Raw genomic sequence first — 12,914 nt, forward strand, 5'->3', positions numbered from 1 at the left:
CCCAACCAAGTTATGAGTTGGTCTAAGGAAGTAATTCATCATGCAATAAGTCTGATATGTTTCCACCCAAAATATAGCACAGATACAGCTGTGTTGACCACCTGCACCACAGATGTCATTAGAAAGTTGCTAGGCTTTAAAAAATATCTTAGAACTGAATCTAATCAGATGTTGCTATGGACTCAGGGACATTGTCAACTTTTTCAGTCACTCCAAAGTAAAATCAAACATGGGTTCATACTCAAAAAAATATAATAATTTAAAAAGAAAAAACTTTATTTATGGTTTAGAAACAAACATTTCATCTCTTTTTACTGCCTTTATTTATTCCCTTCAAAGAACCACAAATTAAACCTAAAGGCCCCTCTCCCCCAAGGCTATTCTGGTGAAGCCAATGTGGTAACAATGTGCATCACATATGTGTTTCTTGAACTAAAGTGGTAAAGAAGGACCGACACCAACCAGGTTCTGAACTGGTTCTATAAAACCACTAAGTTGAATTACTTAGTTTGCCACATCATCATTTCTAACATCTGTTTCAACCTACTTTAGATCATCATTTTTCACTTCTCATAGAGAGACACTTTATCTTAACAGATCCCATTATTTCTATTATGCACCAACAGTGAGTCCATGTGAACACACACACACACACACTACAGACATGAAGTGAAAAATGGGACTGTAGAAGCTCAATGTGACACATCGGTCTAAATTCCCAACATTACAGGAGGGGCCTGATGTTACGTCAGTGTTTTGATTAGTCTATAACTGAAACTAACTCCGGAGTTTTAAACGTAGAACTCAAATTTTATTTTCTAGTGGGTTCTATATGAGCATCTCTCCTGTCTCTGACCAGACTGAGACAGAACCAGTTTTACAGTGCCGAGATTGGTCTTTTCATTTCATGAGACAACAACTGGTAACAGCTCAGATTTAGCACAAGAACCAGTTTAAAGAGAAATAAAAACAAAAAACCCATTCTGGGTGTTTAACAGTGAAAACCAATGACACTTCTTCACAGATATATTTACCATTCACACATTTAAGTAAAAGAAAGACTGACTGATGAGCAGACCTAAATGACTGGACCAATCATTTGCAATACTTACAGCTTCATAGCTACATGACAGACCACACCTGGTCAAGTATTTTTTCTTTTAATAAAGCTCAATCGTATCTACGCTGGTAATTTGAACCAAAAAAACGGATGCTAGCATACCGACTGAGCTCTGCTAATGTGGAGTCCACTAGGCATCGATGTCTGCAATATTCATATGATTCAGTGAAAATGCTGCCGGACGTCTGGAGACGCTGCTTCAACTATTCCAGTTTGTTGATGCATTTAAACTTGGCCTGTTCATTCAAGCTGGTCTCGGCAAATGTCAGATTTAGAACAAACACTGTAATTACTGCTGATATACTAAAATATAAAGTTTGCTTCATCTCTGTTCATTGTTTTTTGTTTTGCAAATATTACTCTAGAGATTTAAAATTTTCAATTTTGTGCCAAATAAAACAAAATTAAAAGGTTATTTTATTAAGTGCCAGTGTCTCCATTGGAACCGTAGCTGCTGTGGGTGATGCCAGAGGAATTTCAAACCATTCCAGACCAACTGGTCAGCCAAGGTTAAATCATTCAAACATTTCAAAATGATTTACATATCTAACCGTTTTGAAAAACAGAGACTTAGATTTTAAACTTGACATATTTTGTATTGTATTTCAGGGCACCAATGGTCTCTCAGGCTGTAGTTATTCATAGCCTACTTCTTCAAAATGTCCAATGCTCACAAAGTCCAAAGAGATCAGAAGATATGAAGGGACAAAGTGGTAGGGAGAGAAGAGGTGGAAGGAATATCCTCCAGTCTTTAACCAGAATCAGCCCAGGAACTGAACAAACAGGGCAATAAAAAAAGAAAAATTAAAAAAAGGCAAACAAAGTTGAAAATGTGATAATAAATAGTGATTTTCGTTTCCCGCCTCAGGTCCAGTTGTTATAATTCATCTTCTACATGGTTTCCATGTGCAGCACTCTCTGCAGACTCTAAACAGGAACAAACAGGAGGAGAGAGTTAGGCCTGGATTTACTAAGCTTTAGAGGAACTCTGCTGTTGTATATTTACTTATTTTCACTCAGAGCAGTCAATTATCTCAGCTGGTCAGATGCCAATTCTGGTTTTAGAGGCCCCTCAAGACCAACTACTTACTGCTGTTGCTGACTGGAGAAAGTACTGCTGCACACAATCCAGTGGCAAATGCTTGGCTTTAATCAAGAACCTACTCAAATGTGCCCCCTGCTGTCACAAGTTGTATCACAACTGTTTTAGTTTTCTACAAAATATTAAGTCCAGGGGGATGAGTGGTTTTTTTCATGCAATCCTAAAGGTTTAGCTATGTTGTTAAATGTCTTCTACATTGCAGATGCCTCCTTTCTGTTTCAGTGATCACTGTGACATAAAAATCTGGTTTTACAATTTCTCAGATCTGATTTTGTAAACTTTATTATAGTTCAAGGGGGGCAACTCCAGGCCTGGAGGGCCGGTCTCCTGCAACCTTTAGATGTGTCTCTACTTCAACACACCTGAGTCAAATAATGAGCTCATTAGCAGGACTCTGGAGAACTTGACTGCACTTAGGAGGAGATTCAGCTGTTGGATTCAAGTGTGTTGGACCAGGGAGACGTCCAAGAGTTGCAGGACACCGGCCCTCCAGGACCAGGATTGCCCACCCCTGTTATAGTTAGTGGTTCATTTGCTTTAAAGTTTGAACTCTTTGCTTCATAAGTCTTTTAATAGACTCTTATCAATTTACTTTTGTTTGCAATTTTTTCTGTTTTTGGAACTAATCCATTTGATAATATGCAACATTTTACTACAACAGCTACATTCTACCCTTCATCGATGTCCTAGTACAAGGGTCTGCAACCTATAGCTCCGGAGCCTTAAGTGACTCTTTGGACCTTCCACAATGGCTCCTAATAGCCATTAGGAGCCATTGTGGAATGGCTCCTAATGGCCATTCCATTAGCCATTGTAATTCTTTCCACAGAATTACAATGGGTTTTCACAAAAGAATGGTATTAAAGTAATATTTTTCTTGCCAGTTTGGAAACTATGTGCTTTGTTTAAATAATTTTCCTCAAATATCAGCATCCCATAGGAAAAATGTTTCCATTCTCTTTTTGCAATTTTTAAAAATCTTTTTTCCCTAATCCCTAATCTTTCTTTTAAAACCTCAAAATAATGACAACAATAATAAAACATTTGTAGCTGTTCAAAAATAAATGTTCTATATTCTGATATTTTTTGAAATTAAGTCATCTGTTTTTCAAAAAGTCATAGCATTTGTGCCTCTAAACTGTTTTAAACTGGACAAAAATGTCTCTTTCTAAAAGTTGCAGACCCATGTCCTAGTCTTGGAAATGTCATATTTCAGAATTCTTTATGCGATTCCTTAGAAGTTGAGTAACACCTAAACAGTACATACAGCCACATGCTCAGAAAAACATTCAATACACAAAAAGTTTCTGTTATTTTGTGATCCTGTGAATTTTACTTTGCTTTCCATGTTACCTCGGTTATTGTGGATTTCTCTCCAGTATTGTGACAGACTAACCTTTGCTCAGGGTCTCTTCTGTGGGTTGTGATTGGCTGTCAGTAGCTGTATGTGGAGTGCTCTCTTCAGTGGGAGGGGATTCACCTGGCCCCTGTTCTTCTAAGCTTTCTGCTGTGAGACAAAATCATTCTATAAAGTCTAACACACAACAAGTACAACTAATAGTGGGACCTGCTCTGCTAATAACCCACCAGTCTTTAGGTTCTTGCTTTCCTCTGTGGGAGGAATAACCTTTTCTTCTGTTGTGGCATTGACTTTGTTGCCTGCATCGGTGCTCGTCTCATTCTTGGCTTTAGGTTTAGGCTTTGCAAACTTGGCTTTGTTCAGCAGGTAATTCATTTCCCGCTGCAGCAGGAGCAGCTTAGACTCGATGTCTCTGGACAGCAGGACTGGCCGCTCATGCGGAGATCGCTTCTCCTGCTCTGCCACCGTTTCGTTTTTCCAAACCTGCAGCACAGAAATACCAAACATGAAGGCCAGTTTACCAGAACTAAATAGAGGAATACACGTTTTAGCTTTGCAACTAAGACAATAATAGAATACATTGAACAAAAAAAGAGACAAAACCCACAGTGGGGCAAGACAGTTCAAATTGATGCAGCCTTTTCCAGAAATAAACCAGCAGAGAAAACTGCAGGAATGAGAATTCCTGATGATCTGAAGCACAACGCCTTCAATCTGTCACAATAACAACACAGATTGACATGAACCACCTACCATAGTTTCATTGATAACTTTTTCCAACATATTTAGCTCAACTTCTGTAAATATTTGGTCATCCCCTGGAATCAGTTTGGCACCCCTGTGAAACAAAGAGAGCTCAATCAAAAACCGCACAGAAATGTTTTCACACAGCTGAGTTCAAAATAGTGCTTTAAGTACAGCTCTTATTTCTGTGGAGACGGATGCATTGAAAACAAGGCACATGTGAGGAAAACAGTCATGTCAAAATTGACAAGCTCTAGTCTTTACTGAGAGAAGTGAAAAATGCTTGAATATTTAGTTTCCTGTGATTGTTCAAGTGTATAAGCACCGCAACCACTAACAAGTATTCCAGCAAAGGATGATCAAAGTACTTTCTACAATTTCTCAACACTTCTGGGCTTTGCCTTCAGAGATAAGTTCTCTACTAGTTTGAGGTCTGGGGATTTCACTCCATGAGGTTCATGTTTGTCTGTGACATCAACATCATAAAGTGGATAGTCACAGTGAACTGAACTCAAGCGTTTTGGGTCTCTGCTAAACCGCCTTCAAATAGCTTTTCTATCTTCTACAGCTGCTATGGGTTACATTGCACCCACAGTGACTGGCAAGGTTAGTGGTGTTGGACTGACCTGAGGAAGAAGTTGGATGTGTTGAGTGTGTTGTCGAGGTCAGTCAGCAGCTCCGGCCACTTCCTTCGCTCCGCCACCCTGAAGAACACGTCCTTACACAACCCTTTGAGCTGAGACAGCTTCTCCTTCAGCTGCCTGGTGGTGGCACCATAGCCCTCCTCGTCCAACCAGTCAGAAGCCTCCTTCAGCTTGCTCAAGATCTGCTCCTGCTCTTCCTCCGTCGCCACCTGCTGGTGGTCCTCCTGGTACAGCTTATCCTGCAGACATCAGGCGGCACATGCAGCTCTGGTTCAGACAGGAGAAAAGCTTCAGCAACGGCCGGCATCGAGCTGCAGTCACTAACCTGCGTCTCAAAGATAAATGCTTCCAGACTGTTCAGGATCTTCTCCCTTTCCTGCTTTGCTAGATCTCTGTCTGTCAAGTCCTGCAGCCTGGAGAGAGCCAAAACGTTGCTTTTTCTGACTGCACCAACAATATTGCAATGTAGGAATAAGAAGTTTAACACTTACTTCTTTTTTGAGGAAATGAGGTCCTCAGCGGTGGGGTCCATAATGTCATTGATGAGAAGTTCCATGGGGACATCTTCGGATATCTTGGTTCTTTTCTGAGTTTTTGTCTTTTTTTCCATCTCGGCATTTTCTGATTTCTGGTCACCTTTTTCCTGCTGAATGACGACAGAAAGTTTTTATAACAGCTGTTGCAGACATCCAAACAACAATATGAGAGTCACAGATAATTGGTTAAAACTGTGGAGAGTGACTCATTTTACCGGAGTCTCTGTTTTACTGGCTGTGTCCTCTGGTTTCTCCTCGTTTTTCTCTTCTGTTGGACTTTTCCCTGAATCGTTTTTAGTCTCATTGTCCTTCTCATTTTTCTGGGCCTCGTTGCTTTCCTTCCCAGACTCAGGAGGAACTTCCTCTTCCTCCTGGTTAGAGACAGATACTCATGTTCACCCCCAGGCCTCACATTATGATGTTTGTCGCCTTGGGTGGACCAAATCACTGAAGGACACTTACCTGGACGGGTTCGGTTACATTTGGAGTTGGCTCAGAGGACCCTCCTCCAAACAGCGTGGAAATGGTATTGCCCAGTTCTGACAAAAAGCAAAACTTTAGTTTTAATTAGAAGTCATTTGTCATCATGATAGTTTAAACGCAGTTCAGTTTGTACATGTGATTTAGTTGATAAATGAACTTAACAGTAGGCCTTTAGCTCACTGGAACAATTCTTATAACGTTCACAGTAGGGCTGGATATTGTTATTGATAATATATATCGTGATAGACATGGGATCAATCTTAATAGATAATACATCTGGTAGAATATTCAATAAATAGATTATTCACTGAACTCCAATCCAGAATAATACAGGATTCTGGGGAATGTAGACAGAGGAAAGGCTTTAGCTGCTCTCACGGCCCCAGCTAAGGCAGGTGGCGTCAACTAGCTCACTCACTTTTGGTTATCCTAACAACAACCTACTAGTAACTCGAGCAGCAGCAGCAGTTTCAGGTTTTGCCACTGTGCCTCATAACAGATTAAATAATAATTTTAAAAAAAACCAGCACAAGAGGAAACTGTGGATAAAACAGGCAGGTCACGCCACCAGTTTGGCAGTAAGAAGAAAACATCGATAGTTATTGATATCGACAATTACTGATGTACACTGATATGAAACGCTTATATCATGATACGTTTTTCAGCCATATCGTTCAGCCCTAGTTCAAAGATTGACATCTAATGCAAGGCTGGATTGTCTTGATGTTTTCTCTGTCAAAAAACCGTGGGTGGAGGACAGATTATTGGCTAAACCGACAGATTATTGGTTAAAGTAACTTTTATAACCATCATGCGTTTCTGTTGAGAGGAACAGATGGCGTCAATCAGTAAATGTCCAACATTTGCATGTTTGTGACTTCACAGCGTTGTGTGTTTCTGATGCCGTTCCAGTGCTTCATGTCTGTTGCTGCTGCAGCTGCACTGCTTACTAGTTAAAGTAGATTCCTCTTCCTTTTCTTCCACAATTGTCTCAAAGACCGACTCCACCTGCAGAAGGAATATTAAAATTTATTTTAATGAATTGAATGAGACCTTTTCTTCACCTTTCACAAATGAAGAACAATGAGAAGAAAACACACTGCTTCCAACCAGGAAGTTGAAAAGCCCTTCAGAATTTTTGCCTGTAAAAACACAAAGTTGACTTAAAGGATGCTTCCAATTGGAACTTAGACTGGTGACTGTGGAGGACCTCACCCGGTCCAGCAGCAGAACTCCACTTTCATCCATGTTGAAATGAGCTTTGATCCCCTTGGACTCAGCATCAGCGTGCTTCTGGAAGCTGTGACCCACTCCAGACAGCTTGACCGTTGTCAGGTTCAGAGAGCCGAACACACTGCCAAACACAACCATGACGGGAAATAGCTAATATTACCCCCAAAGGAATAAAGCAGAAGAATCAACATATGTCAAACATGTTCATGATGAGAAAAACAAAAATATTTGGAAGTTTTGGAGGTTCCAAGCGCAGAAGGTGTTGAAACAAACCTGAGGTCCTCCTGACTTAGAAAGCTGAGGTCTCCATAGTTGATATTGAAGGCAAAGTCATCAGTGTAGCGATTGAAGGTGATGACTTTCCGCTGGGGGTAGGGCGCCATCCTCTGGAACAGGATGCGCTTGTTGTGTTTCAGGGTTTTGATTCCCTCCTCTTCCTCTACCTCCCGGTTGAACTCCACCTGAAGCAGTAAAAGTATACAGGGACTATTTTGATAAAGTCTGCTGTCTGAATATCCAGTCTCTAAGCGGAGGTCGAACCCCTGCCAGAGCAGCTCTGACCTGAATGGGGAAGATGGCTGCGTCTCGGACCAAGAAGGGTTTGACCTTGAAGGCTTTACTGAGAGCAGCTGCCTGGTACACAGCTCCCATTGCCGCAGCCTCGTCTGCATTGATGTTTTTCCCCAGCTCCATTCTGTAACACAGACATACTCAGTCCTTCTAATGAAACCTCCACGGAAGCAGTGAACTTCAGGAAATCATGGAAACTTTGTTATACTTACTTCCCCACAGCTTTGAGCAGCACTTCCTGAACCTTGGGGACACGAGTGGCACCCCCTACTAAAATCACTTGCTCAATATCTTCCTGTTGAGAGAAAGACACCTTACAGTCACAGCTGTAACAAAAGATAACCACTGTGTATCTACCATTTACAATTTAGAAAACAACTGTCCTGTCTACTGGTGCTGACAGGACAGAACAAGGTGCCTGTAGCAGCAGTTGAGTGTGATGTAAATGAAGGAAGCAGCAAAGGATATACTGACCAGCTTCATGTCTGCTGCTGTGAGGGCCTCCTGCACCGGCCCAGGGACCCTTTCAAACAGATCAGAACACAGTTCTTCAAACTCCACTCTGGTCACCTTCGCTTTGAAATCGATATCATCCATCAAGCCTTCCACCTGTAGGATGAGGGGACCATGGCAACCAGTTAAACTTGGGTCAGCAGAGTTACAACATTTGCAATACGGGTTCACCCAGCCCATGAGTGTTCACCGGGGCTATCAGGACTCACCTGGGCCATGAAGTCAACATTTGCACTCAGCACCGTCTTCAGCCTCTGTGCCTCTTTAAGGAGCTTGGCCATGGCTCGGTGGTTCTGTCTCACGTCCTTCGGACTCTTCTTCTGGTCGTTGAACAGCTTGGCCAGGTGGTCCTGCAGCCGCAGGTCCATCTCAAAGCCCCCCAGACTTCGATCAAACCTACAGCCAGATGACATGAAGCATAGCTTGGTCTAGTAGTGAAGCCATCAGCAGCCACATTCATCGGGGATCACTGCACTCACCCAACTCCCTGGATCTGTAGCTGTGGCTGGGTACCAGACTCTTTGGTTTTCACCGTCTGGTATGAGACTATGGTGGCAGTCGTGCTGCCTGAGCCCATATCATAAAACATGACGTTCTGTAATGAAACAGGTAGAGCATTACTACTCCACTCTGAGCCATACAGATGGCATAAACCAACAGATACTGCTGGGGTCACCTGGGCTGTGCCGTCTATGTCTTTCCTTCTGAAAACACCATAATTCAAGGCCACGGCTGTATTGTCATTGATGAGCTGAAGAACCTTTAAACCTGCCATCTGTGCAGCATGCAAGACTGCCCTTCGCTCTGCCTGGTTAAAAAAAGCTGGTACGGTGATGACTGCGTCTTTGATTGGCTGTTCTGTGAATTTCACAGAAAGAGGAAGAGTGTCCTTGACCTACTCTCATGTGTTAGACAACAACCAATCAACTTTCTCAAGCAAACTGACCTGCAAAGTCCTGAGCCAACCCACGTGAATAATTCAACATCATCCCCAGCAGCTCCTCAGGCGAGTAATGAGTTTCTCTGCCAGTGAAAGAGACAGGACAGACAGAAATTAGTAACACACCCTACTAAAAAACAAAAATCATATCTGATGTCTCCATGGCAACTACAACGCATCCTGAGTCTGTTTTTATGACATTAAGCTGACAAGAGAATCAAAGTAATAACTCAGGCAGGCCCTGTGAAACATACACCCTGCTGCATCTTAACACATAAGGACATATTTTTTAGACATGCAAATAATGTGTTTTTAATTTATCTTAGTGAAAAAAGACCATTTAATCAATCACAAACTATCATTTTCAGTTCTTCAACAGAACCACCAGAGGGAGTCCTTCTGACCCACAAAAAGAACATTTGAACAATGACAGAAATTTGCCATGGCTACATTTTTCTCCTCATCAACAGTCTCATAGTTATAAGTGTAAGTGTAATAAGACAAAGGTTATGAGAGAATTATTTTACTATAAATTAATTCAGGTTCAAGTTTAGAATGAATATGGAGACAGGCCAAACATTTATGAAAAAAAAAAAAATCAATCAGGCCAGTGCTTCAAATATCGTAAGAGAGTAAAGTTGTTGATAATGTCCTGACATGATGCCTCAGTCATGTTTATCAAATGAACCAAGACTGTTTTATATTAATGTTTTAAAAAGTGAATATATTTCAGTAGTTTAAGGAAATGAGCTCTGTGGCAATTTTATAACTATACAGCATTTCGATTACTTATGATCATTTTCTCCTTAAAGCTGACCAAAAGACAACATTTAAGATTAGAATATTACATCACACCAACAATAAAAAGACTTAACACAGAAATGTGCCCCAAATAAAACGTAAGTTACAAAGTTCAAATTGCACCGACTCAGAACATTCCATGTCAATCTTTGTACTTCAGAGAACCTAATGTACCAATGTCAAACTATGAGTCTGCTTATTAAAGTAAGTACATATAAGCAGGTCCAGATGAAACAAAACTTCTTGAAATGATTATACATAACATATAATCATGTAATGTTTAGTTTTATTCAAAATTAAACCACTTTTAAGTCTTTTACAACACTTTATTTCAAGGTTTGAAGCATGCATGCAAACCTTGGAATGGGAACTCAACATTTATTTCTCTTGCTGGTCTCCATCAACTCTTCTGATAAAGCTGCTATTTTCAAGATTAAATAGAAGCAGGAATAGATAAATGTGGAAACTGAAAAGAACAGAGAAGTGAAAACTCACAGGGAGCTGTTGAAGTAAACTGTTCCTCTCACTGGGTCACCCTGCAGCTGATGCTCAGGGAAACATCTCCGATAGACCTTCACCTGCAGGTTGTCATGCTTTTTACCCAGAAGGCTTTGCAGATGTCTATAAACTGTTTTGGGATTTTTCACAGACTGAAAAACAAACAAAGGACAGCATACAATAGTGATGTAATTAAGATGATGGCCTGAATCTGTCAGAAACCCGAAGGAACATCATACCACTGCTAATGCACTGTCTCCAAACAATCTCTCGTTTTCCTTTAGGCAGACCACTGTGGGCGTTTTCCTTCTCGACTCCCTGAGGAAGAAGGATTTCATATTGCTAAGTACATGTTTAAAGACTGCAAAACATTTCTAAATGTTTCACCAGGGTCATCTGATCATAATGAAATAAAATCAATCAATTAGTTCCTACTTACCTGTTGAGAACAATCTCCATTGGCACACCAGGTTTTACTATTGCCATCTTCACCCACTCACTCCCAAGGTCAACTGACATCACAGCTACAGTCACTGGAAACACAAAGAGTAGCCTTACATTCAGCTGGGAGGGCTTTAATCAGTCAAACAGTTTAGTCAAATTATTCCGTCTATGACAAATCAAACATTTTGTGATTACTCCTCATCAAATCTACCAGGAACTGATTTTCTTTTTCTTTTCATGCTGAGGGATTCTTACCTGTGAGAGAAGGGAACAGGGCAAGAAGAAGAGAGGTGAGAGCAACCAACATCTGGATCCTTACTCCCATGATGAGCTGTGGAGACACAAAAAGATTCCAGCTAAAAATGCATAACACAATTTCATTAGTTTGCATTTGAAACATAAAACTCTTTTTTTTTCTGCTAAAATATATGAATTAGTTGGAATTATATTGCATATATTATAATTATAATATGGCATAACATATAATCATGTAATGTTTAGTTTTATTTTAACTTTAAGGCAGCAAGTTAAGAGAAATATATATAATTAGAGTTCGACTGCTGATGGTCCAGAATAAATTATTTGTAAGGGAGAGCAACTACGGGAGCCTTGTTTCATCCAGCTGACTGGCAGTGTGCAGAAACAGATGCGTCAATTTAAAGTCTGCAAACTGAAGGGAGAGTATAATGGAAAATGCTGATGGCATGGAACTGTAGCATTTTACTTCCTTGATAAATTATAGAATGAGGAAGAGACCCACAACTAACAAATGGGCCTCCTACTGAACATGATAAAACATTCATTTTCCGACTGCATGCATCCATGCTTCTGTAAACATGAGGAGACGCTCAGTGTCTTGTTACATTAAAAATAAGAACACCATGGCAACAACTGAGTCTCAGATCAGCTTTTCAATTAAAGCTGTTATCACCCAGCGTTACAGATGCACGGGTTTATTTCAGAGAAACAGACACTGCTGCTCTGGTTTTAGATCTCGAATCACCTTTAGTCCAGTTACTTGAATATTACTAATATGGCGTTAGTAAGATGACATCACCTTTATCACATCAGCCACTTGTCTCAGTCCACTTGCATCCACCCAGCTGTGCACAGCTGCAAAAAAACACGTGGCATTACAAACACCACCAGGATGTGTTCTGGCTGAACCTCGGATTTCAGCAATAAACAATGAACGCACTAAGAGTATGAGGTCAAATGTCAGGAGAGGGAGGTAGGAGAATGTCAGTGCCCCCTTTACCAGAGAGATACAGTTTCATATCCGAATTAACAGCCTACACATAACTTCTGATCAAACACGACGACGACGTTACAGATGAGGAGAAGAGTGACGCTTTTAAGCCATCCTCTTAGAAATGGTCACTTGACTTTATCATGCAGTCCGTTTGGCTTTCGAAAAGCCAAAGAGGCATGTGCTGCTGAAATAAAGGCAAGTTAATGGTGGAGTTAAGTTTAACCGTACCGGTCAGGTTTAGCTTTGAAGCAGAGAACAAGTAACCTTTAGGTTCCTACTATATGTAGGAACATAAACTCATTCTCCACAAGTAATACAGTAACGGTATGAAGCGGAAACAAGGAGCAAAGTAAAGGCGCACGAGCAGCTAGCTACTCGGAAGCTGAGCAGGAACTTACGTTCTTCGGGTGATCAGATGAAGCTGTACAGGAGCTTCCACACAGTGCACTTTCAGCGGGAGATTCTAACACTAGTTCACTACGTATTGCCTTGATTTGCAGTCTCTCTGCTGTCCCACTTGGGAGTTTTAGTTTCCCTTATCACCGGTTTACTGGTTGCAGTCGGGCCCAGAACGCGGCGTTACCTCATTGGATCCACCGAAGATGTAGCCGGTGAACAACTGCTGTCATGCCAATAAGATTCAGACGCGCCGTTTCCGGCTCGCCCTAAAATAC

The 12,914-nt window shown here is 41.0% G+C and overlaps 1 protein-coding gene across 4 annotated transcripts; it reads right to left on the reverse strand.

Moving 5' to 3' along the window:
* Positions 1–254: 254 nt before the first annotated feature.
* Positions 255–12,864, reverse strand: hyou1 (hypoxia up-regulated 1). 4 transcript variants are annotated; one of them, XM_032577038.1, is made up of 25 exons: positions 12,639–12,861; positions 12,046–12,101; positions 11,244–11,319; positions 10,984–11,077; positions 10,784–10,862; positions 10,542–10,696; positions 9,252–9,328; positions 8,982–9,163; positions 8,785–8,900; positions 8,515–8,701; positions 8,267–8,401; positions 8,005–8,087; positions 7,784–7,916; positions 7,496–7,683; positions 7,205–7,343; positions 6,940–6,997; positions 5,969–6,045; positions 5,722–5,877; positions 5,462–5,616; positions 5,296–5,383; positions 4,953–5,209; positions 4,336–4,420; positions 3,810–4,065; positions 3,619–3,729; positions 255–2,047 (listed from the first exon to the last, which is right to left on the reverse strand). In XM_032577038.1, exons 3-25 carry the CDS (start codon positions 11,311–11,313, stop codon positions 1,998–2,000), a joined length of 2,931 nt encoding a protein of 976 aa, XP_032432929.1. In that variant the 5' UTR covers positions 11,314–11,319; positions 12,046–12,101; positions 12,639–12,861; the 3' UTR covers positions 255–1,997. The 4 variants fall into 4 exon arrangements, with proteins under 4 accessions (XP_032432929.1, XP_032432931.1, XP_032432930.1 ...); XM_032577040.1 differs by having other exon boundaries at positions 3,619–3,726; positions 12,639–12,860; XM_032577039.1 differs by lacking the exon at positions 12,046–12,101.
* Between the last annotated feature and the right edge of the window lie 50 nt (positions 12,865–12,914).

This window comes from Xiphophorus hellerii, chromosome 11 (genome assembly GCF_003331165.1).
Source record: "Xiphophorus hellerii strain 12219 chromosome 11, Xiphophorus_hellerii-4.1, whole genome shotgun sequence".
In the NCBI taxonomy this organism is placed as follows: domain Eukaryota; kingdom Metazoa; phylum Chordata; class Actinopteri; order Cyprinodontiformes; family Poeciliidae; genus Xiphophorus; species Xiphophorus hellerii.

Coding starts and splice junctions, on each gene's coding strand:
- hyou1 (XM_032577039.1), bottom strand. CDS start 11,313: ATGGGAGTAAGGATCCAGATGTTGGTTGCTCTCACCTCTCTTCTTCTT. Junction 6,046..6,939: donor AGAGGAATCTACTTTAACTA/GTAAGCAGTGCA, acceptor GCTTTTTGTCAG/AACTGGGCAATACCATTTCC. Junction 5,878..5,968: donor ATGTAACCGAACCCGTCCAG/GTAAGTGTCCTT, acceptor GTCTCTAACCAG/GAGGAAGAGGAAGTTCCTCC.